This window comes from Passer domesticus, chromosome 3, assembly GCF_036417665.1.
Source record: "Passer domesticus isolate bPasDom1 chromosome 3, bPasDom1.hap1, whole genome shotgun sequence".
NCBI lineage: Eukaryota > Metazoa > Chordata > Aves > Passeriformes > Passeridae > Passer > Passer domesticus.
In genome coordinates, this window is record NC_087476.1 from 5,737,875 (window position 1) to 5,765,356 (window position 27,482).

The following is a 27,482-nucleotide window of genomic DNA, read 5'->3' on the forward strand; positions in this document are numbered from 1 at the left end:
AGTCCTGTCTGGCAAACGGCTTGGATCCCTGCTCTAAAGCACATCCCTCCTGTGCGAGCGGCGATGATGGACTGCAAGGAGCTGCATTAAGGTCTCAGACAAGTAAATTACTCTGGCTTCAAACTGTCAAGTAAACTTTGCAGCTTTGTACTTCATGGAGTACAGTTGGTGATAAAAACACAGAAACCCCAGGCTTCTGGTTTTGGCCATAAAAAGGCCGATTGAAGTAATCACCCAGTACAGCATGTGATGAGGAATATCACTTACGCAGTGGAGACACACACTTGGTGAACTGATACACTTCCAAACACTCTGAAAATTGCTTTTCCTCACCTACCCCCAAAGTCCTTCCTTTGAAGCCTTCACAGGACAGGAATGTGAGACAATTTCAAACCCAAAATGCAATAACTATCTGATCACAACTTTGACAACTGTATTTTTTAAAAGTAAGTATCTGCTTACACTCCTGTTAGTGCATTCCAAAATTATGAGACCAAGTAAACCAAGCTGATAGAGGGATCTAGTGCTTAATCACAGAATCACAGAACAGGACAGGCAAGGTACAGGGATGTGCAGCTGCAGCCTCACTTCCTCTCAGGCTACGAGATCAACTCCAAACACCTCATGCAACACCACAGGCAAGCAAAAGAAATGATCACAAGACATTTTTTCTTAAGATACATTTAAAACAGAGCATTATTTGTTCTCAGTTATTTAATAAGCCACACTATCAGTGCTGAAACATACATTCCCAAGTGGGATAGTGAGATAAACTCTGCAAATTTGACTACCATGGCACAACATGTCTTTTTATTTTTCAAAAGATAAAACACCTCATTGCCTTTTCAGCACACAGATAAGATACAGACACCTCTCAGGATGGATAAGGGCACTAATTGATGAAATGGAAACTGTTCATGTTATGCTCCTCTAAAAGATGTTTTTGTGCTGATCCAGTCTCCTTGAATAAAAATAACTGCATATACATACCATAGTGTTTGTTCCACTAGCAGTTTTTATGAACTTGGGTAAAAACATTATAAAAGCAAGTACTCATACTGGATGAAACTGCTTTGGGTAGGAGTCTGCGTGTTAGAGATGAGAACTGCCCTTGGCCATTCAGCCCGCGTGGTATTTATGAGCAACACTTCATTTTCACAATCTTAGAACACTTACAATAAACAATAATGATAATAGTTTTCAAAACACTTGCTGAATTTCAAAATATTTTCCCAGAGAGCAGTGTTTGCCTCTCTCTGTTTTGATACGTGCCTTGGAGTCAGGCTGTTGCAGGGAACTGTGGAAAGGTAAGAATTTTTTGCTTATTATATTGAACAGTAAATCTTGAGCATTAGACTCTTAGATATTTAAATAATATTTACTATTCCTATATACATGGCTTTATAAGCTATTTTAGAAAGTAATTTGGAATATGAAGAACCTAGATAACCTTTTTCAGTTTAACTCTGAAATTACAATTGCATTCTCACTCTAACTGCATAAATAACACCTTTCTCTGTCAGTTCTGGGATGCACAAATCCTTCCTCTCCATAAAATTTACCAACCTAATAAATACTGACCTAGAATCAGCAATTTTGGTATTTACTAGGGACTCCAACTAAATTCATAAATCAACATAATACCTAAGTGGGCAGTACTACAATAATTTTATATATTCTATATAACTATTTCACATAATATATTTAATGGTCAGAAACATTACACATTTAGCTGGCAAGTCTCTCCTTTAGCATTCAATAAATGCCACACTTTTACATAAGAAAATGTATTTCAATCTAATGTTTATATTTTGACTGCACCTAAAATGTACTTATTGTAGCATACTGCATCAATAAATGAACAATTATTTCTCAGTGGCATGTAAAATACATAGTGATGTCAGCAGCATTAAATTCTAGTGCCAAGGAGGGAAACAGTTAAATGTAGTTTAACTATAAAATTAATATTATACTAATTTTAATAAAAGGAAAAGATTTACCTTATTATTTTTAGTTCAGACATGCAGTCATGTGCAAGGTAATTCAATACCCACTGTATAAAATCTGAACTATGGAAATGTTTTACAGATGTTTCTAATCAGCTTCCTTTGTTTAACATTAGAGCTAACCTCCAGAAGATACATACAAGCTGCACATCCTACAGGTAATGCTATCCAGATGGGATGTTTTCCCTTAACATTGTGCTCACTAACACAAGGAATAAGGAATAACATAAGGGATATGCTGTGAAGAAAAAGCATCTTGGCAAAGCATTTCTAATGTCATTTCAGATTCAGTGCCACGACACATCTTTTCCAGCTTGCCTGAAGTACTTCTTGTGGAAAACTCCCAAAACATACAGCATAAAAATGTCTTGGGTTCGGACAGCTTTATGTTGATTGCGGGGCTCTAGCAAATACTAAACACAGTAGTGATAGCATCTTAATTCTTAACTTCTTCCTTTGGTTAAATTGTACAATTTCCCAGCTGTTGGGTCTCCAGAATATTCCTGCAGTCCTATCCTATACTGAATTCTCTCTGGATACACCAATTTCATCGGGAAGACAATCCTGCAATGAATGCTGCAAGGATGTCTTTCTTGGCAACAAGGAATGAGCTTCCCTTGCCTGGATGCTGGTTGGCAGGGAAGAGCAAAATATCCCAGCTCCTTAAATTAATTCTTCTCTCATGAGTTAACAGCAGTGACTGAGAGAGGAGGTCTCCAGCTGAGGCATCACAGTGAAGTGATTATTTTTGTGTTAGACCACTTGATGCATCTGCTGAACATCATCACCTCAATGCCTTGTCCAGATACTACTGACTTAGAGTGGGAAAAGCCCTGGAATTCCCAGAGAACTCCAGGGATGCTTGCAGGAGTGCACCCTGTAGCCTTTTTCTCTGATGATCTGAGCAAAGGAAGGAAACAAAATCTTCCTTTAGCCCTCCAGAGAGACAACTCAGGCAGGGACCATCATTTGTCCACTGTAGGGACTTAACCCACACCCATGAACATCAAAGGAGCTCTTTAGTAGAACATGGGGGGAACTGAGGCATGTAAATGCAGACCCTCTCTTGCCAACTAGGACATAAAGTATCTAATTCCAAGTATTTTTTTTTTTCAACTGACCATCCACCAAACACAGGTGTAACCATCAGGCCAGGCTTGCACAATAAAAAAAAAAAAAATTAAAAAAATTAAAAAAAAAAAAGAAAAATAACATGGGAGCTCTGACACAAATACATTTTCAAAGAACAACCAAGGACATAACTATATTTTCCACCAGGCAATTCGATCTTTCCAGAAATGATCCTGGCACCACTGTAAGAGCAGCTGTGTTCAGGGTGGCTGCAGAAAGATGTGGATATCCACAACAAATATGCTATAGATCCCTTCCTTGAGTACATGAAATTCCTGGTCTACAGTCAGCAAAACAGAAATGAGATCCACAGTCCAGTGTTCCTGAGCTGACTCTTGCCTACCTTAGAGAGATCACATCCCTTTGCAGAGCCTGGCTGGGAGTTCCAGTACATCTAACTACTAAGCACTAATAAACACTAATTAAAGTGTTTCCTGCCCCTGAGAAGGGCAGCTACTCTTGTGTATGAACGCAGCCCTGTCTCCCATACTTGTATTACTGAAGCATTTGGAAGTTTAATAAAAATTTGGATTTTAAATGGCTTGTGACAGGTTAAGATTAACATCCTCCTACTGCAATTGCTTAGAAGCAGGGAACTGGCAAGACACAAGCTATATTTCAACCAGACAGGCATGTTTCTACTGACAGTGACAGAAACATTTCCACAAAATAGCCTCCTGCTGTCTCCAGCACTAATGAAACGCACGGCATACGGCGGCGGAACGGCACTACATTTCCCTCAGAATATGAAATGTAAACTCTGCCTTAACCATCCTCCAGAAATCCACCAGAGCTACAACTTCTGTATAACATTAAGTCTTTGTTAAATTAACTGCTGGAGGGCCTAATGGCTCACAAAAAAACCCCACCTCCTCCAAAAAACACCCCCAAAATTATGTCATGAAGGAAGACTTGAGATGGAAATCCAGTCAGATGTAACTCCTACCCATCACTTGGGTGTATGGGGTAAAAAGGGCTGCAGGCCCTATAGCTGCAAGGAAGAGCAAAATAACTAATTAGATCTACGAACAAAGAATATCCCAATCCTGCTCCCCAAAACAGGTGTTTGTACATTTTCACAACTGCAAGAACACAAATTTTACACACAAAATGGATAACGGTGAGGTGCCAAACCTTTCACTTCCATGATCCTGAGCTGCTGATTCAAACACACACAGTCCTGCAACACAGTCTGTTGCAGGTTTCACAGCTCAGTTTTACTAGACCACAGTTACGCCAAAACATCTCAAAGGGCATAGTCTTTTGATGTCGTTAACTTGAAATTCTGTTATCCTCAGAGACATTAAATTATGCAGTCAGTCCCATTTTCACTTAATTATTCATTTTTGCTATGTATCTACTCTGTTTTTTTATTACTTCTACCATACAGCTATATGCTATAGACACTGGTGAGTCATGGAACTGCAGTGTTTGCCACTACACAGTCATGAAAAAAAGGACATTGTCAGACCAGGCTGAGTCAGGCTGAGAGATAGCAAATGACAAACACACAAACAAAACATGCAGTGTGGACAGTAACAGTCTCAAAAAATCAACTGGTATGAGCATTTTTGCAGATATCAAAATAGATGGGAAGTTTAGCAACTGCAATTGGAATTTAGAAGAAGACATTATTTGTTTCTGAAATTAAAGAAAGTGCCTTCTCTTCATAAGAATGTATAGGAGAGAATCAAGTTTACAATACTGAATTTATTCTAACAGAGAAGATTGACATTATTTTTTAAATGGATGTCACCAACCCACCAGGAGTTGGACCTTCATGACCCTCCAACTCAGGATGTTCTAGGATTCTATGAAACAATATAGCAGAGAATTGTGACAAAAGATGCAAATGTGTAGCATTAATGCAACAAGTCCACTAACTTTAAGTTTGGGTGTCTTTTTTTAACAAAGAACATTTGTTTTTCCCTTCATAATTAAATTCACTGAATCACCGAGTGGTTTGAGTTAGAAGGGTTATCTGGAAAAAAAATACATCTCTAAATCAGACTACAGATGGATATATCTAATGTTGAATTTGTTCAGTTGGCCACATTTGGTGCTGTATTATAATAATGTAACAGAGCTAAACCTGCAAAACATTTAAAATCACTTTTTGTAAATAATGAAGTTCACCACTAATATGAATTAATTACCATTAAAAATGAATAAACAAAAACAGTCAAGCTTTTATGAGACCCTGCAGCTATAGCTGAAGCAATAGATTTATAAAATTTAAGCTGAATTTTTTAACCACAAATAATCACTATTAAGGATTATTTTGGATTAAATGCACATGTGAACTATATTAATACTTTAATCATGAGTGCTGGACAGAACCTTGAAAATAGGTATTTTCTTTCTATTGGGAAAATCATATCCCTTGAAATAAACAATTCTGCATGAAAGTACTGAGCAATATTTCAGTGATCATATAGAAATATAAAAACATTAAAAGATGTATTCAACAGTCTTATTTTATGGCACTCACTCAGCATGTGGGACACTCAGGCTCAACTTTACATTCTTCCAGCAAGTAGAAACTTGAATATTGGTCTCTCTTCTCCAGGGCTGCTGTCCTATACACAGGACTACCAGCTAGACAAGATTCCTCTTCATCTCGATAGATTTCTACACTTTCAAAAAATGAGCTTTTAATTTTGTTCTGATGAAAAAAATAAAGCTAATGTTGAAGCCTCTAAATTTTTCAAGGAAATGGAATTTTTATTTTCCAGCCAAACACAGTAATTACAGAGCCCTCTGAGCTGGACACAAACCCTGTAATGCTTGAGCAAGAGTCTGAATTTTAGACTTGCAGTACTTGAGCTGAAAATCAGGCAGCATGTGAATCAAGTCTAACAGGACTATAATAGAAATGCCACCACCTCCTATTGTAACTGCTCCCATACTCACAGATTTGAAGGAGTTTCAAATGTATGGGTAAATACTGGAAAAGGCCCAAAATGAACACAAAGGAAATTCAAGTCCCAAAAGCTATACTGGAGCAATCTGAAAGGCTTGCTTTAAACCTGTTAAGGGAAGGAAATTCACAGTTAAGACTGAAAATCCTGGCTGGAGCTCCAGCCTTCAAATACATACACTGCCTTGCAGAAACAAAAAGGGGTAGGCAAACCATACAAATCAAGACCACAGTGTCAGACTGGATTTCCAGTTTTAACTATGATTTGTGACATATTAGAGAACACTTTATTTCATTCTGTTTCCATAAAGTTGTAGCTCTTAGATGGACAGGCCAAGAATAGTCAAACTAGCTGAGAGTTTATTATAGCAGCAAAATCACCACCTTACTTGGGTAGTGAATGGATTTTTTTGCTACAGGTCCATAAAAAATAGAAAAAAAATTAGAAGAAAGGAAAAAAGGAAGACAAAAACAAAGCAAGCAATACTTTCAGAAGGCACAGCACTAGATTTAATAATAATTGCCTTTTCCAGTATAAATATCTTTGTTTTACTTCTCACAGCAATAGCAATCATGATATTCTGTACAGCATTTTAAAGCAACTTCTGGTAGTTTACATCAAACTTTGATTAGGCAGTTACTCATAATTCTTTAAAAAATGGGGCTTAATTTAATAAATAATTGTATATATACACATGGATACACACCCATTTATATGTGTAAATTTAAGAGCTCTCCTCAACAAAGGCCAAAATTAGTTTGAGATCAGAGATATGGCTCAGATGACCTCTTGAGGCTCCTTCCAGCATAGTTCTTCCACAGTTCAGAATGGAAATTCCAGAGCAATCAGGGTAAAAAAATGTGTCATTAACCAAAAGGAAATGCCCAATTTATAACTGGCATGCCACAAAGTCAGTGTATGGAGAGGCCAAGGATCAGCCTGGGTAGTGGAGACACGGAACAGGCAAAGTCCTAATAGAGGTGTTAGAGCCATTACACAATTTTTGGGATGTCATCGAGCTCACTTTTCACCTGTGACCAGGAATGACAGTGAAATCCAGAACCAATGTGAGCATTAAGCAGTTGTTATTACAAAGTGCTTTGAAGAAAACAGGTGCTGAGTAAAAAAGCTGTGTATTAGTGGGATGACTAATAAAAATGGTTAGTTACAAGGAGCAAGAATCTACAGCAAGGAGGGTACCACAGAAATCCAAGACATCTGGGGAGGAGTATTGGTGTAATAAAATGAAAACAAACCAACCCGTGTTATTTGGCAATCCCACATGCAAACCACTTGAATTTTACACTTCTGGAGCTTATGTCATCGTTGAGCTTCCACCTTCCACTCTGAGAAAGCTGCAGTTTAGAGAACTAGTATTTTAAAGCATATATAAGGTGGCAATGGGGCAGCTATTAAAGAAAAAAAACTCTTCTATATAGTCAAGTCACTAACTGGGACACAGTTAAATTGTTTTACACCAAAAATGAATACGCCTCTTCCAGCATTTATAAGAGGGGATATAGAACACCACAAATACTCCTTCACATTTCAAGAACCTTTGGTATAGTTAAAGACTGCAAGTGTATTGTGTATTAAACAAAGAAACGATCCAAGTTTTTAAAAATATCATCTATAGCCCTCCATAAATCTCCAAACCCCTCCCATTAATGGTTACTGCGTGATTAATGCTTGTACTGGGCCATTTTAATTAGTGAAACAATTCAGAGTTCTACCTTAAAAAGCAGCTTTGTGAAACTGCAGTAGTTGCAGAATATTTCACTCCTGGGCTTGATAAAACACTAAACCAGAAACTGCTTTCAAATAACTGCCTGCCACAGCACTTTTAGCCAACTTTTGCACCTGGTGCTGAGACGAAAAGCCAAGTGAACTTTCACTCACTTGTTGCACGTCAGCTTCAATGCAATGTCTTTCTTCTGTTGTGTTTGGGTTTCTAACTGGAAGAGACAAGTAAGCTAAACTAGCAGCCAATCAATCCCTAAATTCTAAGAATGCAATAAAATTTGATACCAATAAATCTTTTATTTTAACAGCCAAAAGAGATTAACAAAGGTATTTGAAATTTTATCCTCCTCTGTACTTTCAATAGGACAATTACCTGACAACCCTGCTGAATCAAACAGCAAAATTAAAAGAGACACAATTAAGCTTGTATACACAAGGAACAGGATATGCATTTATGCATATCCCTAGTAGGTCCTCCATTATATATTAGCCTTGATGTATTTTTCTTCCTCTTACAATAAAAGTTATTACACCTTTGGACTGTCAAATAAAAATCCAATTGGCTGAGACACGGACCGTCAATATAAAATAGCTTTGCCCAGCTTCCCTCTTGCTACAGCCAGTCAATTTCTTCAGCTCTGTCATTAATTTGTTTTATTACTTGAGGAAAATCCACTTTGTCTTCTTTGTACTTTCATCTCACATCAGTAAAGTGATCCATTTTTTTCCCCAATTTGGAACGCTGATGTCGGCACAAGATTATCAAAGACAAAAATGGTAAACAATATAAAAACACATTCAAGAATTAGAGATAATAAAAAAGTAGTTGCTGAGTATTGTGAGAATGTTTGTTAGTAACAATATCTGCTGAGTATACAGAAGTTGATATACTGGCATGAGACTGTGTGTCACTATACAAGTGCTCATTATTTGTCTATATATAAGATACATGTTTGCTCGTATTTTATGGTGCACAGATGCCAGCATTCACATCCCCATGTGTATGATACTGTCCACAGAAGAAGCATTTGTCACAAGACCTTCCACATTACCATGAATTTTTTCCTAAAAATGTAGAATCTGTCCCTCCCCTTTCTTCCTCATCTTGTGCCCTCCTTCACACACAGACACCAACAGCCCCATTCCACCTGTTCCATCATTATCCACTTAAGTTCCTCTGGCCTCATCCGAAATTCAATTTGGAAGTAACACATCTGCTGGCTCTCACTCCATTTACTACTTCTTGATGACTTCTCTGTCATCAGCACTTAATGTCCTGTAAAGCTACTTCCCAAACTCATTCTCCAGACCAGACCTTCTGCAGACTCCAATGCACCAGCCACAGCTTCTCTTTCAAACTGCCTCTTATTTCAATTATTTCCATCCTCTTGCTACTGAACATTTTGAGAAAGTGTCATGGGAAGCTCTTCCAAACTCTTTCCACTACAAGGTTTTCATCTTCCTTTGTCCCACTACTTTAAACAACTTTTTGCTGAATCTCAGGCTTTGCATTCCTTATTCACAACCTGGATTCCACTTTAAGCTCCATAATTCTTCTGCTACAGGAGAGAAAGCAAGCATTCCCACAAGCAGCTCTTAGTTTCTGTTCCTGAACACCTTCTCTTGTCATAAATCTTTGGCCTTTTTCCCAACTCTGACCCACCTCAGTAGCATCATATCCTGCCCACTGAGTTTGCAATTTTTCTTTGCTCTCTGGTACTTTCCCTCAGTGTGTACAGATGACCTCATGCTATCCTCTCCTTTAAAGAAACTGTATCTCAATCCAGCCCGTCTCTCCAAATCTTTTCAGATTTGTTTCTTTCTCTTCATCTATTAAAAAACATACACCACGAAGTTTTCATCTAATGCACAGACTTCTAACTCTGTCTTGGATCAGCTCCAAGATGACTTTACATAAATCACATCCCTTAAAACTGTTCATTTTTGGGACACTGTGTGCCTCTTCCTAGCCATAAACCTGGGCCTGCAGCATGTCTTTATTTTCTCTGACATTCCTACTGCTTTTAACACTGTTAACATCTCCTTGGGACATCACAGAAATTCCTGTTTACCTCCTTTCCTCTAGCATTGCTTTAAGACTTTTGCTTAGGGGAGTTCTCTCTTAGTTGGGAGTTCTGACTAAACACAAAAATCTACATCTGAGCTGGTCACCCAAGGCATAATTCACAGTCACTAGACAAAAATCACCCTTCTGGCTCCACATTCACCTCACCTTGAAATAAATCACGGAAACCATAATTGGTTTGGGTTGGAAGGGGCCTTAAAGATCACCCAGTTCCAACCCTTTGCCACGGGCAGGGAAACCTTTAACCACGCCAGGTTGCTCCAAGCCCTGTCCAATCCGGCCTTGGACACTTCCAGGGATGGGGCAGCCACAGCTTCTCAGGGCAATCTGTGCCAGGGCCTCACCACCCTCACATTTAAATGCCTGAGAGAAGCCAAATAAATGGTACCCTACAAGAAACATTTCTCTCTATTGTCACTGATTATTTCTCCAATAAGCACTCTGATTTACAGGAATATCAACTACTGATAAACAATAATGTACTCCTATGTACCTCCTATGTCATGTGCCCACACAGAGGTACAATGCTTTTGGCCAAGATATAACAAAATGGGCCTGGGCATGTAGTGACAGGACAAGAGGGAATGGCTTTAAATGGACAGAAGTGGATTTAGATTAGGTGCTGGAAATAAATTATTTACTGTGAGAATGGTGAGGCATTAAAAAGGTGACTTTTTGGTGCATTTACCAGAAAAATCTTAAAACCAAAAAGGGAAGCATTCTCAAATTAAAGTGAAGTTTAATATACATTTTCTGTGCCTGTATAGCTTTCATTTTTCTATAGAATATATGAGTAAAAAAAAATAATTTATACTTTTCAATACAATCATAGAAAATTCCTAATATATTATTTTACACAATGGAAAGTTTTTCTGCTAACATACAGCAAAATCACAGGTAAAGCAGAGAGTTAATTTTACTCTCAGTTGTCATCTTTGCCAGGAATGGGTTACAGCCCATACTTGCTTTGCTCCGTTTATTTGCAAGTCTGAGATAAAAGACTGTTTGTGCAAGTTTTTGTGTGTAAGTTATTTTCTGTCTACTCAAGGACTGTGCAGCCATCAACACTCCTATCAGGTAGAACTCGTGGCTTGAAGATAAAAGAACACAGAAATAAAAAGCATCGACATCTCCCACAATTAAATAAATACTGATCTAAGGGTTTCTGCTTTTATCGCTGTTTTTCTTGGCCAGTGACACTTACAGACACAAAAGGGCTGCATTTGCCAAAACTAAAGCACTTAAATTTAAGAAAACAGATTTTGCAGTGCTTCAAGAAGTAAAATAGATTCTGCCAAGTTTTGCAGTACTTGTTCACTATTTGTATTTCCAAAATAAAATTGTTTTGAGTGATGGTAACACCTTTGCCTTCAGCTACTGTTTCCTTTTGCAGAAGAACAGAACTGGAAGATGTTGAAAAAGGTGGAGAACTTTGGTATCAACAGCTGTCTATTAATAACCAAGTGCAGTATTAGAAACTCAGGACCTCTGAACACTAGGTGTCAGTGTAAGAAATGGAAAAATATCAAAAACCTGTTGTTTCCAATCAGGTGGATTAGCTAAGAAACCAGGAGCAGCTGTGACCACATTTCCTTGTAACGCCGTAACACTGTTAACAAGCCAATCTTCCTAAAAAATGTTATTCTGAAACTATCAGGTTTGCTTGAAATCAGATAAGGTGATCTAAAAATTACAGTGAATTTGCTCTGTTAACCACTCTGAGATGACCTTTAAGGTTTATGAGTTACACTTCAAGACCATGCAGAATTTTACACTACTCTTTCCACCACAGATGCCCATAAATCAGTTGTGTCTTTCGCAACTAAAAGTTTATAAATTGCTTGTTGTTTTGTTGTTTGTTTATTTTTTTCCCTCAGAATCAATGAAAAACTACATATCTATAAAAGAAATACAGCTAGTGCCTGAAGCCACAGAGGTGAGATGTCTCCCACTTCACTTAAGAAGTTTAGATTTTAAATGCATGGCCAGAATTTTAAACAACTATGTTAGGACAAGAATCACATGCTTGAAGTGCCCATTTATCTCTTGTGACACAAAAGATGATCTGGTGTCATTACCTCAGCTTTAGGAAAATATGTTTGTCATATTTGTTTGCTTTTATGTTCTACCACTGATAAATTTCTGATTCTTTTAATGTACTAGTTTCTGTCAGAATCAGAATATTAGGCAAGATGGGGTTTTGTGTGCAGGATGGACTTTACACACATTTTCTTATAATATTCTATTTATACCATACAAAGAAGTTAAAGAAAGAATGAAACCCTGAACATCAACTATCCATTTGGCTTCTGGAGCTTGTAATTTAATTATGGTTCCTCAAAATCATAATCAGAATATTGATTTGCCAGAGTTTACCATATTGAGCAATACAAATGTAATGATTACTCTTAAATGTCTTAAATTCTTGATTTGTTAGTAAGTGACATCAATAGAAGTAGGCAAAGACCCTGAACACTGCATTTGTACACTGACTGTGCCTGCTCATCCCAGCTCATCCAAGGCCTTAACAGATGTTAATCTCTTCTCCTAAAATTTTACATAAAAATTAAATAAAGGATGTATCTGTGTTTTGGAAACACGGGCTGGGTTCAGCTTATCAACTGTTTCATAAGAGCCCTAGAAGTCAAGAGTATATATATATTTAAGAATGCCACAGATTCCAAAGCCCCCACGAGTGAAATTTCATATCTACTTCATTCCTCTAGCCCAACAGCCTAAACAGGAATTTGATGCGTGAAGGGCGGTAAAAACAACCATGTAAATATAGAGACATACATTCCTATACATTTACAGTACACATAAATCCATGACATTGTTATTAAAGGCCCAGTCTGATACAGAAACCCAGCAAATACTGGGATTACTGCTGCCTGCACTACCTTCAGTCTTTATATTTTATGTGTTACAACACAATCTTTAAGCACTGATGACTTTTTGTTTTCCATTTAATCTAGTCTATGCTTCAGATCTTCTTCCTCACTACTGAACATGCTGGTACAACTTTGAAGGTATAAATACTCATTTCCTTCTGTTTGATAATTTAGGGTTTTAATAACAATATCTTAGTCTCTTTCCACTTGTAAGGTCAGTGAAGTTCATCACCATTGGATGGATGATGAGCAGCATCTCCACATGATCAAGCAAAAAGCAGCAACCCTGTGTTAGAGCAAATGATGACCCTGCACAGAGATCCATGGAAAAAAAAAACATCTGACCAAGTCACTAAGTTCTCAGTCTCAAGAGAAAGCAGAGAGAGATCCCAGAATCCCTAACTCCTGACTCATCTCTTGAAGTAAATTCTGTGCTTGAGAATAGATCTGAATATGGTGAGCAAGGGGCAGACAATGTGTAAAGTAGAAAACTCAGGACATGTCTTTTCATATAAATTATCATATAAATCTGTCATATAAATCTAAATACTGACCACATTTAAATGCTGCACTGGCACAGGGAACAATTAACTACTTGTTAGATATAAAGCCTTACTTCTCCTTTTCCATCCTTCATGGGGAAATGCAGACAAACTCACAGTGCTGGTACCCAGGGAAATTTTTATACTACAGACTTATTTTCCAGTTTGATTTCTTCCAGTGCAGGTGTGCCACGTGTTTGCTGCAAATATATGCATGTTGTTTATTCGACTCTACAGTAGGAATAGAATGAATAGGGAAGGATTTCTCCCAGATGGTTTTTGTGAACTCCCTTTATCCCATCCATGTAAACACACAGCATGTTCCGGCTCGCCGGGCTGTACATCCACCCTGTGACTTAGTACAACTAAGTCTGAATGTTTAGTTAGCCAGAAGATTGTTTCCATCCTGTGATTCATTAGGTCCCTATGGTACCCTCGACTTCCTTTCTTTTGTACAATCACAAATTATATTAGTTTGTCTTATTTTGATAACCCCTTTAATTAATATCCTGCACAGGAAACTTTATAACTGTTTTAAAACAGGCTCATAAAACAAGGACTTTTCCTGTTGCTGGGGTGGCGTAAGTGACAGTTACACATAACTCTGGGATATCAGTGGGCAATTCCTGCCCATAGAGGAGCTGCTTTCAATTCTTTCCTTCTTAAAATGAACATCAGATATGTTACAATTATGTATATAAAGGTTTATGTATATAAAGGTTACAAGTCGAACAGTTCCAAACTGTAGTAAGCAAACCTGGAGCTGTGTGAGGTTACACACGTTCAAGTGACAGATCCAGTTTGTGAACAAATAACAACTGTCATTTTATTTTAAAAACCCAAGAACCTCTACAAGCAAAAAACCTGCAAAGGACCAAGACAGATTTATCCTTGCTTCTGTTTAAATCTTCATTTTTCCTACTTGCCTCTCCCACTGTCATAGTCTTTTTCTCTGGAAGGGCAAGTGAAGGTGAGATTTTTCCCTTCTTTTGTTTGAAACTGCAATAAAAGAATAACAGCTGCAGGAATAAGGCTGGGAAGAGAAGAAAGTACATCATGATCCAGAAAATATACAGCCCTTTGAAAATATAAAATTCACACTGCTTATGATAAGTAACTGCATTTTGTATCAGTAAACTTAAGCTTGTCTCTGTATTTTCAGCATTCCTTTTCCTAGGAAAAAATGGCAAATGACTACCCAATCTTTACTAAACTCATTATAAAAAGCAATTTATTCCACAGGATAAATTTACTACAGATCTGCTCAGGACTCAGGCACACTGCTGAATCTCTACATCTCACTCCAAGTTTGATGCCTATGAATTACTTTTGCATTTTAATACAATCTGCATATGCCAGTATAGACTATTCACCTGCTGACCTGTGCTTTGTGTTTTGTTTGAGACTAAAGGACTGATTCTGAATTAAATGTTGTGTGTGTAAAAGATAATTTATTTCAAATAGGAAAAACAACAACACAAAAAAAATTATCCATGTGTACACTCAAAGTGTTCATTTATGCATATAACTCAGGACCCAAATCATGTTCCTACACAGGGAGCAAGAGTGGAATATTACTAGCTTTAGGTATCAGCATAAGTTATATGAAATTAAATAACACAGGAATATAAAAGTAAATGACAAAAGAAATTCCAACAGACATCATGTACAATATGATTTAGGGCAACTGAAGTTCCTTTAATTTGACACTACTGAAATCTAAAAAAAAGGCCACCAAGTGGGTCTGACTTCAATCATTTTACATCAGTTGGAGAGAACAGAGTCCATCTTCCAGCAGAGACACACATTGGCTGACAGGGAGCAAACCACAATTCTATTAACATGAATTCTACCATTCATGACCATCTCCAAAAGGACTTATCACACATTACAAGGAATTACAGCAGATAAAACATTTAAAGGATGCAGTCTGAGGCTGCTGTGATGTGCTGTGGCCCTGCCTCTGAGCAGCCACTCTTTCATGGACAGACAGGGTTACTTACCTGTATTTTTTGGTGTGCATATGTGTGATTTACCTATTCCTTTGTTGAACTCTGTCCTACTGCTAAAATATCTTCCATTTTGTAAAAACAAATCTAATCTCTTCCCAAAAGCTATTTGATATCTCTGAAACAAAATGTAAAGGACTGAACTTCAAATCTAGTGCTACACTGAATAACCAAACTTTGTGAAACAGGTGCCTGCACTACTCCTGCCATACCTAGTGTGCCTAGAGAATAAACTGCTGGTACTTCATCCTGATAACAAACACCCAGCTGACACATTGTCAACATAAGGAAAGTAGCTCCTTACCAGCTCTTCTGATTTAATCAGTGCATCATGACCTCATTGCCTATTTGCCTTTGAACATGACATCTGAAGCATGAACAAGGAGCTATGGCCCTAACAAGAGAAGATACTAAAAATATTTAGCTTTTAATATTAGTCTAATAATACTACATTTTCTTATGAACTAGCCCAGAATGATGAAAATTTTGGAGAGAGCTGGTTAAGGTGAAGAGGGACATTTTCATAAATATTACATAAAACAATTTCCACATTTTTTATATCTGTGTATGTGCAAGATTTAGGCGATTTTGATGGCAAATCTCTAAAATGGTAGTTTAATGATGAGAAAAAAGTCCTATTCCATTCCTCTTAATTACAGGTTTGGTTTGATTTTGGTTTGTTTTTGGGTTTTTTTTACACAAATTGCTGAATAATATACATTTGTCCTAAAGGAGGATCTTCAAGTTTCCTTTCTAAGGGTCTGAATAGAGATGAATAAGTTATTATAGAAGATGATGCTTCAAAACCTTCTTAGTGCACATGGAAATTGTATCAGATAAGATGGAAGAATGAAATAAAAGAGGTCTTATTCCACTTCAAATGAGCAGTAATTGAAAAATTTGTCCCCTTCTGATTAACATTTTTTTGCAGTCCTCGTTGAACTGTTTTTGTAGGAACAACTTTGCTTGTATTACTTGGGCCTAACCATAAAAAAATACAGCTTTGATTGGAACCTCTAGTCTTAGCCCACATAAAGAAATACATTTTTAGGGTAACATGAAAGCATCTATAAATTCCTTAAACATTTACCTATAAATGAACACTTAAAACTGTTACCAAATACTATCAGTCAACTATGAACTTGATTTCAAATTAAAACTTAAATTCATTGTGCTAATCAAATACATTGTGCTTGACCAAAAAATGTACAGAACTTTTTAGTGTAGGGGCTTTATGATTTTCTGTTGCTTGATATGCAAAAAACAAAGGGTTTAATAATTACAATATAGGCATAAAAAATTCAAACTCATGACACAAATATGATAGAATTTATCTCTCACCTTTCATGCCTATCTCCTAGATTCAAACCCAAGCCAGCTGTCAAAGGATTCATTTCTTAGTCAGCTGAGAATACAAATTCCTTGATAGATACAAACCCATTCAACTCAGAAAGTAATTTTAGGATGAAACGAATCTTCCTCTGGAGATGCTCATTTCCTTCTATACATTGCTATATACTTCTATTGCTATATTCTATATAGTAGAATTTCCCTTTATGCAAAGCAGTGTGCATATTATTCAAAATACACCCAAAAATGGATCATAAAATGTGATGAAGACTCTTAAAAATCTGCTTTCCAGGAATTTGCCTTGTTAGTGCACTCATCTGCTACAGCAGCCGAACTTCATGAAGTGCACAGTGGTTTGAAGCAGTGACTGTATAAATCTGCCTAAACCAGATTTTGATTTAATAGAGTTCAGATCAACTCTGAAAATAGGAAGCTGGAACTATAAAGCTGCAAGATATCAAAAGTCAACCAATCAAAGGTAATCGTGCTGGAAACTTATTTTTTAATGCAGAGGCTCAAACCTGGACTTAATCAACAAGAACAAGCTCTTCTTACAAATGCTTACTATGAAAGATGTGTGCAACGTGCCAGCTTTATTGCAGGTATAAAAATAATTTCTACAGTTTCGCTTTATACCTGTATTATGGATGGAAAAATGGACATGAATTAAACAAGAAATCATTAAATTACATAGTGAGAACTGCGTAGTGCATTAATATGAGCAATATGACAAAATCCAGGTGGTAAGCAATAAATTTACTTCTGCAGTCAGCTTCATTTATAAAAATAGCATTTTTCTAGTACTGGGTAAATACCAGCAAAAACACGTACAAGTAAAGTGAAAATTTCATGAAACTGCACAGAAGCTCAATAAGGATGTGCAATTGAGGATGACAAATGTGCAAAATTCCCTATCAGGAGCCCGGGGCATGTAAAATGCTACTGATTTAAGAGTTCCGGCATGTGAATGTCAGAGGTCAAAGCAATGAGCTATTAAAGATACTTTCAGTTCCTCAGAAATAAAGTGCTGTCTTGGGCTGGGAGGGGAAAGGTTAGAAAAGCTGTTTATCTGCTGCTCCATTCCCATTCTTCCTTCTGTCAGGAAATCCTACAAGCTCCTGCACCCCACGCAGGGTTAACCCTGGGTCACATCCAGCCCCCGAGTAAGTTCCCGGCTTTGATTAAAGTGCAAAGACCACATGGCCACAGGTTGCACTTTCTCAGCTGCAGGGGTTAGTAAAGCTCAGCTCAGCTGAGGGACAGAACAGCTCAGACTCCAGCACGTTACTGCTGAGAGAAGAGCGAAGCCGCAGCCTTCGGTTTGCATAAATTACAGGGGTCATTAACAAAGAGAAAATGTTACTTTGTCAGAGCTAAAGCTGGAATAAGAACTACAAATATCTGCCCAGGACAGAGTGTTTAACCAGCGGAAAACCTACAGAGAGGGGAGGGACATTGTCCCCTCCGAGGAGCCACGGGGCATGTTCAGGACAGCCCAAGAGGAGTGTAATAAGGAAAGAATCCACAAAGATGCCAGGAGACTGTGGAGACAGGGATACACTGTTGGGCTGCAGAGGTATGAGCAGAAAGAAACTGCCTGGAGCTGGAAGGGATGCCAAGGCATTTGCTGAGATGCAGGAAACTACTGAACGGCTGCTGGATGAGGTGCAAAGCTGAAGGAAAACACCTGCTGCAGGCATACAGTGGGCAAGGGGAAGTCTGATTTTAGTATATTTCTATTAAAAAAACATTAATGTCTTATATGCATGAATATGTAGAAATATATACAAAATATATTTTTATACGCACATAAATATTTCTAACATGTGCTGTATCCGGTTCTGAATTTCTCATTTTACAGAAGTTTTTAGCTCTAGTTAATGTAGTACCAGAACCTACCTTGAAACTCAAAAAGCCTTGTCATTTCTAAAAGAGCTTATTACAAAGAAGAGGCGTAGGAACTTGCAGCTCAAAGTTTTAGCTGATCCAAGGACTCACCATATGTAAATAAATATTAGTTATAATATGTATTAGTATAATCTACATATGTTAGTTCCATATAATGTCCATTCCCACACATGCTGATAATTTAATTCAAATCACAGAATCATTAAGGTTGGAAAAGACCTCTGAGATTATCAAATCCAACCATTCAACCAGCACTGCCAAGACCACTAAACCCTGTCCCTCAGTGCCACATCTACATGTCTTTTAATGGCTATAATAAGAAAACCACACTTTTTATGAAGCAACAGGTGGCATATCAGATTATACACAGGTATAGTCATTTGTCAGATGGCAAATTCATGCCATGGTATAAAATGCCATGATTTATTTTTTAAGAGGAGCTGTTGAACTTTAGTAAAATATAGAGAGGTTCGAATTTAGAATTGTTTCTGAGAGATGTGATTCAAAACAACCTCATTTATATAACACATTCATTGGCTTTCAGTATATTAAAATATTCCATTTTTTGGCGGGTTTTTTTGACAGAAATCAAAACATCTCATGGAAGGAATATTAAGACATAAATCCTAAGCAAATAATGCATTAACACAAATAATAGAGTATAAATTTTAAAAAAATGTCAGCAAGGCAGTCTTTAGAAGAATAGTCAGTTCTTCTAACAACTTAAATTTTTTTTAACAAAAAACCCATCAGATTTCTTCCCAGGGTTAGGGGGGTTGCATATCTGGTTCTACAGATAACTGAGACCAGAGCATCACCCTTGGATTCTGTATTTCATTTGTTCCTAAACCCTGGACAATCTATTATTAGTCATTAGATCATGAAAATACCATGTGGATTGAAGGAGTTTTAGAGTGCAGGCTATTCTGCCTGTTATGTTCTTACCAAATTTATCAGCTGAGTGTGGACAATGTCTTCCACCAGAACTGCAGTTTCATGGAGTGGCCTGCGAGCATCTCCCAGGGAAAACCTGAAACCAAGAGGTTTATTGCAAGGTTATGGAAATTAGTTAAAGAGAAAACAAGTATTGGTCTCCTGATAGATAAAAAAGAAGAAAATATGAATAATAACAATGAGGTTAACACACCTGTATGTATGGAAATGGATCACTCAGCCTGGTGTAAGAATTATAAACCAAAGTCATGTGATTTGTGGAACAAAAGAGCTGCAAGGATGTACACTAAAGCATGTGTGGAGACAAACTGAAAGATTGAGGAAACAGAGGAAAGTCCAGTTTGTAGCAACATTTGTGCACACCCGTCACCAATAAACAATATTGGTAAACTTGTAACAATGGATGAGGAAAAGACTGAAGTGCTCCATTTTTTCTGCCTCAGTCTTCACTGACAACCTCTCTTCACACACTTCTCTGGATGATCTTTAATGTCCTTTCCAACCCAACACATTCTATAATTCTATGAGAAAAGAGCAGGCAAAACTGCAGCATGTGCAGTACCAACTCTGCATTTGCAGCCAAAATTACCAAATAAGTATTTGAAAACGTAAAACGCCAATAGCTTTTTTATCCCACATCTAAATGCTGGTGCTGAGATGTGGAAGAAACAAATCAAGGGTAAACATTTTTATACATAACAATGTATGTGAGGCTCCAAAAGTCTACACTGCAATATGAAATGGCAGTAGGTCATAAAGAGATTATAGCGTTCATATAATATTACAAACAAAAGGCAAGATGAGGTGAGCAAGGAGCATAAAATGAGGAATTGTGACAATGGACTTTGGAAGGCAATTTTTCCTCTTCCTACCGTTCTTATACTTCTTCTGCTATTTCTTATTCTCTAAGAAACACCAGTCTTACATCATTCTAGAGAAAGACAACTCCTATGCTGTTTAGTATTTCCTCAGAACACTTCTGAGAATAAAGCATTTTCTCTCCTTCTAAAGCTGAGTTTTTAAAATACAAAAACTTGCATAGTAAAATACATTCATTGTAAATTAAATAGAACAGGACAACGATAACACTACAGATTCTAATAAAAAGAGTGAAATTTTATTTCCAAGCAAGACTCAAATGTTTATAGGTGACTGAATATATAAATTATTTCCTCATGAAAGTATTAGTCTACATGACAATACAGTAAAACATTATTTTATGTATAAACAACTGAAGAGCTCTACAATAGGGTTCTTTTCCTTTATCTAATAATGAAATTATTTCCAGTGTTCTGCAAACAGCATTCCAAATTCTAATAAATAAATAAATAAATGTCAGCCTGATACAAGTAAGAGCACAATAAGAGCTACTCAGGGAAAATCTGATCATAATCCACTGTACAACACTGGTCAAAGCATGAGGAAATTACACTCTGTATTTGTCCCTTATCATTTGTCTCTCTTGTTGGGACTATCAGCATCTTAGAGACACAGTTGTGTTTTATAGCATGTTGTACATTTCTAAAATGAGCACAACTCAAATATTTTTTTCTCCATTATGCAGGGCTGCACATGTACATGGATTAGAATGTCAGGCACTTTCTAGGACTGTAAGGACAGCACAGCAACCCATCCACAGACTATTAAATATCTTATAAACTGCAAATACATTGAAATTATATAGGAAATAGATAGAAATAAATATTTATTATCATAGTACATTTGAAGATTAAACAGTATTTAAGCCATCACAGATTCAAAAAAAGTGCTCATACAGGATAAAGCTCAAGTTTTTATTTTTTTCTCTTTTTCTAACAGTGAGGTTTGTAAGTAAATTAAAATGACAATTAATAGTTGTTTTTAATCACACAGGGTATATAAAACCAAACAGAAGAGTTATCATAAACATAATATACTGTTAATTCTTAACTGATGGTCTTCTATTTTTTAAGGGTAATTGTTATTTCTTTTTAAGGCTTCAAATACAAAATAAATCCACTATGCAAGACAGTAGTAAACACCTGGTGTCCCACATGATCAGCTTAGACATATATTTCTCACATTCACAGTTTTACTCAGCACCACAAATGTACAAATTAAAGGGCTTGAGGTTCCTTTTCCGAAGACAACAAGGTGCAGGGAGCAAAATCTATTTCTGAGGCAGGATGCTGCCTTTACACTGAGCTGCCTTCCTCATCTGCATTCAGAAATCTCTCTTACAAGTAATTCACAGTTCCCCAAACGGCAGGAGGGGCAGAGGAGTTGCTATCATGATGCAGCACATTGATCCAAAAGGAGACAAATATAAAATCTTTTTTGGTCTATTTTGATGGACCACTCAGGATGAGGGGCAATGGCTTCAAACTGAAAGAGGATAGATTTAGAAAGGTGCCAAGAGGAAATTCTTCCCTGTGAGGGTGGTGAGGCCCTGGCACAGGTTGCCCTGAGAAGCTGTGGCTGCCCCATCCATGGAAGTGTCCCAGGCCAGGTTGGACAGGGCTTGGAGCAACCTGGGATAGTGGAAGGTGTCCCTGCCCATGGCAGGGTCTTGGAACAAGATGATCTTTAAAGTCCTTTCCAACCCAAACCATCCTGGGATTCTGTGATAGACAGAGTTGATGCTGAGACATGAAGAAAGGTTAATGTCAACTGCACTTCTTGATTTAATAGAAACTCAAGTTCCAGATGCACCTTCTTTCTTCCTCCATCATTTCCATCCTTTCTACCTTCCAAAGCTATTTCTATCTCAGTTTGCCTTCACTGTTTTCCCACGTAACTTCTGCCAGCTTCTTTCCCACACACAGAAAACTAGATACTGGCATGGTGGTTTCAGCAAAAAGTAAAAACCACCACACCCACCCACAGCCGCTTCCTTTTCCTTTGCAATGGATCCAGGATTTTCAGACACTAAAATAAAAGTAAAGCTTCTTTACTAGTTAATTGTATTTGTATAGCATTTGATATGTTTCTTGATTCTAACATGCTTTTAGGATAACATTCTTTAAGATACCAAACACAGCCTTTTTTTTGCGTCTTTCTGCTACCAGAGGTAATATTTAGAAATGCACAAATAGCTTATTACTTTAACTTTCTCATTTTTTAACTTCACTTTTGCATTGTACCTCTCCACAGCAGAATAAACACTAAACTACGAGTCAGATGGCTCAGATTTTCCCAAGTGGCAGAACACAACGTAGTTTAAGAACTAAAAGAAAACACTTTAAAAAAAAGACCCCCAATTTTGGTGCCCTTGCTTCTGGGAAGTGAAGCTGAACTTGATGCTTTAATATAAGTTATGAATTTCATTTCACATGTGCTTTGCCTTTATGGTTCATGAGAGTCTTTTAAAGAACCTTCTATTCATTAGACATATTAATAAGTCTTCCTATGAAACACATAAAAATTCTATTGAAAATAAAAAAAAGAACTGTTTCTCTACAGGTAAATACCAAAGAGGAAATATATCAAAATACAACATTAGCAGGGCATCAAAGCAGTAAAGTATTATGGAAGACAGTCCTGGTAAGAGAAGCATCAACCCATTAGACATGTCCTACAATAACAAAGCCTTCTTAGAAGATCCTATTTCAAAGGTTTGTCTGTTTTAAGGAAACATTTTTACAAGGGGGGGATCAACTTACCCAGATTTTCACAGGAGGATTAAAATAGTAGCATGGAGAAAGAAAAGACTGCTGCAGCGCTTTTATTGTTTACTTTTAGCTTCTATTTCTAATTTATTTAAGTTCCTGTAATGATGTTTCCAGGCTCTTCAAAAGGGTAAATGTCCAAGCCACTAAGTGCCTACATGAAGTATCATGGTACTATGTGTAAACACACGCTCATACTTGGCACATGCTAAGTCCCACTGCTGTTCATGGTGCAGGGACTGACATTTATAAGAACTTCAAAATGGGCAGCTACAGAAATAGATAAAGAACTTTTTGCTATATTTTCAGGGTTTTAAGTGCCTCAGAAAGGTATTGGGGCAGGCAAAGCACAGGCTTGGTTCAAACCCCCTGATGCAGAGCTCTCCAGGTGGCCAGACCACCAGGAGAGCAGACTGTGGAGACAGAGAGCTGCTGCAATCTCCCGTCCTCCACAGCCTTGAAAAGCTGTCCTGGCCAGAAAGGAACTATAACCAGGGTGGCTGGGAGTGCACTGAGCTAGAATAAACAGTTTCCCTCATTGGGGTTTCTACTGAGTTCACACCATAACAAGGCTACCCCAACGCATTCAGAATTTACCACCTCAAATAAATGTGATGAATCCAGCCTAGGGAAAGTGCAAAAGCAGCCAGGTAGTCTGGTGGGAAATATGTGCGCTTTTTTTGGTTTGTTTTTTTTTCCCCTCTACTAGAAATCCCAAAAAACTCTAATTTTCTGTTTTTACACAAAGGATGAGCATGTGCCCAGATGGGCAAGAAGGCCACTCGGCTTCTCTCAGCAGCAGTGTGGCCAGCAGGACCAGAGCAGTGATTGTCCCTGTGGTGGACAGAGGTGAAGCCACACCTCGAGGGCTGTGTCCAGTTCTGAGCCCCTCATAACAATAAAGACATTGAGGGGCTAGAACATGTCCAGAAAAAGACAAAGGAGCTGGGGAAGGGTCTGGAGCACAGGTCTGGTGAGGAGCAGCTGAGGGAGCTGGGAAAGGGGCTCAGCCTGGAGAGAAGGAGGCTCAGGGGGGACTTCCTCACCCTCTACAACTCCCTGACAGGAGGTGCAGACAGGTCAGAGTCAGTCTGTTCTCCCAGGTAACAAGGGACAGGATGTGAGGAAATGGCCTAGACTTGTGTCAGGGGAGGTTTAGTTGGGTTTTAGAATAATTTTCTTCACAGAAATGTTGGTCAGGCACTGGAACAGGCTGCTCAGGGCAGTGGTGGAGTCACCAGTCCTGGAGAGATATAAAAGATTTGTAGAAATGGTTCTGAGGGACATGGTTTAGTGACTGACCTGGGTTAATTTTTGGACTCAATGATGCTAGAGGATCATGATTCCATGATCCAAACTGCCATAGGGCAAGCAAATACTTCTGTCCTCAACACAGAGGTATTAACTTGCTCCTGTCTACAACCAGACTGGGACTGTGGATCACAGGGATCCATGTGCCTGCCATGCCACAGTGACCTGAGAGGGTGCACACTGCGTAGGTGGGAGTGTAGCCCATGACCTGGATGAGAGGCTTGGGATCCACATAACAATCTGGACATAAATCTGGGCTGCATATTGGAGAGACCAGAGGGTTTGAGAGCTGGCTACTGGAGGGACCAGGAGGTCCACAGCAGCTGATGGGGAGACTGTGGGGTTTGCTTGTGAGACCCACTTGCTCTGTGCCTCTCTGCAGGTGAGATTGAGCCCTCCAGCACAATGACTGAGCTTGAGACTACTGGATTTAGCAATGACCAAGATGTGAGTGCTCATCCCATAGAGAACCAGCTGATTCACTGTTATCGAGCCTAAAACCAGGAAAGGATCCCACAAAATCACATAGGACAAAGCAGCTACCAGATACATTTGGAGTGGGTAATATGTGGGCTCACATCTCCTCAGCTCTGTAAGAACACACAGCAAATTTCTCTTCTGTCAGCTGTTTGGCAGGAATGCACCTGGAATATGCAATGTATTAATTCTCACAGATGTTTCCATATTATAAGGAAGCGTGTTCTGAAATATATGAAATACTGGAAACCTGACAGCCAGTTCAAGACAAAGAAAATCAATTTTACAGTACTGGGCAAAAACGTCCAGGAAACTTCCAGCAATTTGAACACCTGAAGGATAAGAACTGCAAACGACTGCAAAACAAGAAAAAGAAGCTTTGGAAAATCAGTAATACAGTGTATTGAAGTAATTCTCTTTCATACCAGAGGATGACAACTGCGAAGACAAAGTCAAAAATGTGGAGATCAGGTCCCTTAGATGACAGAAAATTAGGAGACTGCTCTGATGAGCGTGAGAATGAGCCTGTCATTGCAACAGACAACCAAGAGAAAATAGCATAAGGATAATACCTTTTTCAAAGATAACTCCTGTCTCTGTTGTTTTTGTTTTTTTTTTTGTTGTTTTTTTTTTTTTTTTGCCATGGCTTCTGCTGAACAAATTAAGCAGAAGTAAAGACTGAAAGGAAAGAGATGACTGGTGCCAAACCAGAAAATTGATCAGACACGCACAGGAGGACACACTGTACGGAGAGTGGAAGAGGAAAGAACAAAGTCCAGGAGGAGGAAACTTCCCTGAGTAAAAGGATAATTTCAATAGGGGAAAAAGAGATAAATAACAAAGTCTCAAAATAATTTCCATTTTACGTTAAGATATGTTATATCAGAGAGAAAGAGGTGAGGTTGCTGTTTTTGTAGAATTCCTCCTAATGTTGTCTGTAAACTTACTGAGACATTAATTTAGAAAATAAATAATCTTGCTCGATATATTGCCTAAGCTAAAGAAAAAAGGGAACAATCGAAAGCACTGAGTTCTGCTAACTAACCCAGCAATGTCTACAGCACTACCTGAAAAAAGCACTGGAGTTTATATTGCTATTTATATGCTTGTTTACTCATCAGGTAACTTCCACCAAAACCCTTTTAAAAGAAAAGGTAATAATTCCATTGGAGTTCATAGCTGATATATTTATCTGCTTGGATTAATGAAATCAAGTATGCAGAGGTTTCACACAACATGCTGAGCAAGGTTCTTTACCAGGATTTAGTGCAAGTATGATATGTAGACTCAAACATCTCACTATCCTGACGATGTGCACAGCAGTAACTCCCCACTTTCCTACTTCTACAAAGACTAGAGATGCTACAGGAAGTTACAAAAACTAATTATCACCTATTTATGCAGCAAGTGAAGACATCTTACTGACTTATTTAAATGCTATAATATTAATTCAAAGAATTTGATTATTAAATTATTGAATCTTTACTACAAGAAATTCAGCTAAAGGAAAACACTTTTCCTCAAATGTGTATGGCAATGAGAAAGGCAAGTACAGGAAGAACCTGAAATGTCAGATACAAAATGGGGCTTTTTCACTCTAAAATTAAGCTGTGGTGATGTCTGCAAATATTGGAAAAGCATAAACAACAAAAAGAGAAACATTACATAATACCATTTAATTATTCAAAAGTACATAGTGACACGTAAAGGGATAAAATTTAGAACAGGAACATTTAGAACAAATTAGAAGGAAAACATCTGAAAACAAGAATTAAAACCCTCTGTAACCATCACAGAAGGAAGAGCATCTGCAGGAGACACAAAAAAATAAGCTTAGCTAAGAACTGGGGAGGGGTCTTGTGATGCTAAAAAAGTACACAAAGGAAATCTTGATTATGTAAATAAAAATAATTTAGAACGAGATATAACCCCATTCTATTATGGTACATCACTTGCAACTCTGTGTGTGGAGTCTGAAATAAACTTCATTGATGCCTATAAAAATTAAAATTCTGAAACCAATAAAAGACTACATGATGAATAATTATTTTGAGCTTATTGAAAACTTTATAATGCTTTCTTAATGGTTCCCTGCAGATAGTTCTTGATTACCAGGGTGGAAAGAACCATCCAAACAAATCACTGTTCTCCTGAATTAAGACCTAAACAAGGCAAGACCTTTGTTAGAGCAACTTTGTTTACCTGAAAATGGAAGTAGTTTGTTGACACCGTGAGTTTTTAAATGGTGAGGTCTGCCAGGCAGCAGGATTAACAATGCCTAACATCCTGCCAAATGAAAAGTCCAATTCTTCTCACAAAAAGACAAACCCTGCCCTCAGTGACGCCACCATAAATCAAGAATAACACAAAATCCTCAGGGATATTTTTCAGAGATGCTGAAGTCTCCCAGCTCCATGGGAGGTCATTCTATTTTGACTCAACAAAGTGTTTCAAGCATGAACCTCCTGAATTATATTCTTAGGCTGATTTTGAATGCTTAAATAAC

General features: G+C 37.8%; 1 protein-coding gene and 1 long non-coding RNA gene across 13 annotated transcripts in view; one reads left to right on the plus strand and one right to left on the minus strand.

The window, feature by feature from the left end:
• The window catches only part of SUPT3H (SPT3 homolog, SAGA and STAGA complex component), a 255,490-nt gene that overhangs the window by 109,062 nt on the left and 118,946 nt on the right, over nt 1-27,482 (minus strand). For 11 of the 12 annotated variants that reach the window (XM_064411674.1, XM_064411673.1, XM_064411669.1 and 8 more), the window contains one exon: nt 19,533-19,617. The exons of the other annotated variant lie outside the window; for it this stretch is intronic. In XM_064411674.1, coding sequence (XP_064267744.1) covers nt 19,533-19,617 — 85 coding nt within the window. The remainder of the gene's footprint in view (nt 1-19,532; nt 19,618-27,482) is intronic. 12 annotated transcript variants of the gene reach the window in all.
• LOC135295880 (uncharacterized) lies at nt 1,137-27,378 on the plus strand. The gene is made up of 3 exons (XR_010357941.1): nt 1,137-1,307; nt 22,983-23,134; nt 24,882-27,378. It is a non-coding gene; the product is annotated as an uncharacterized LOC135295880 (long non-coding RNA).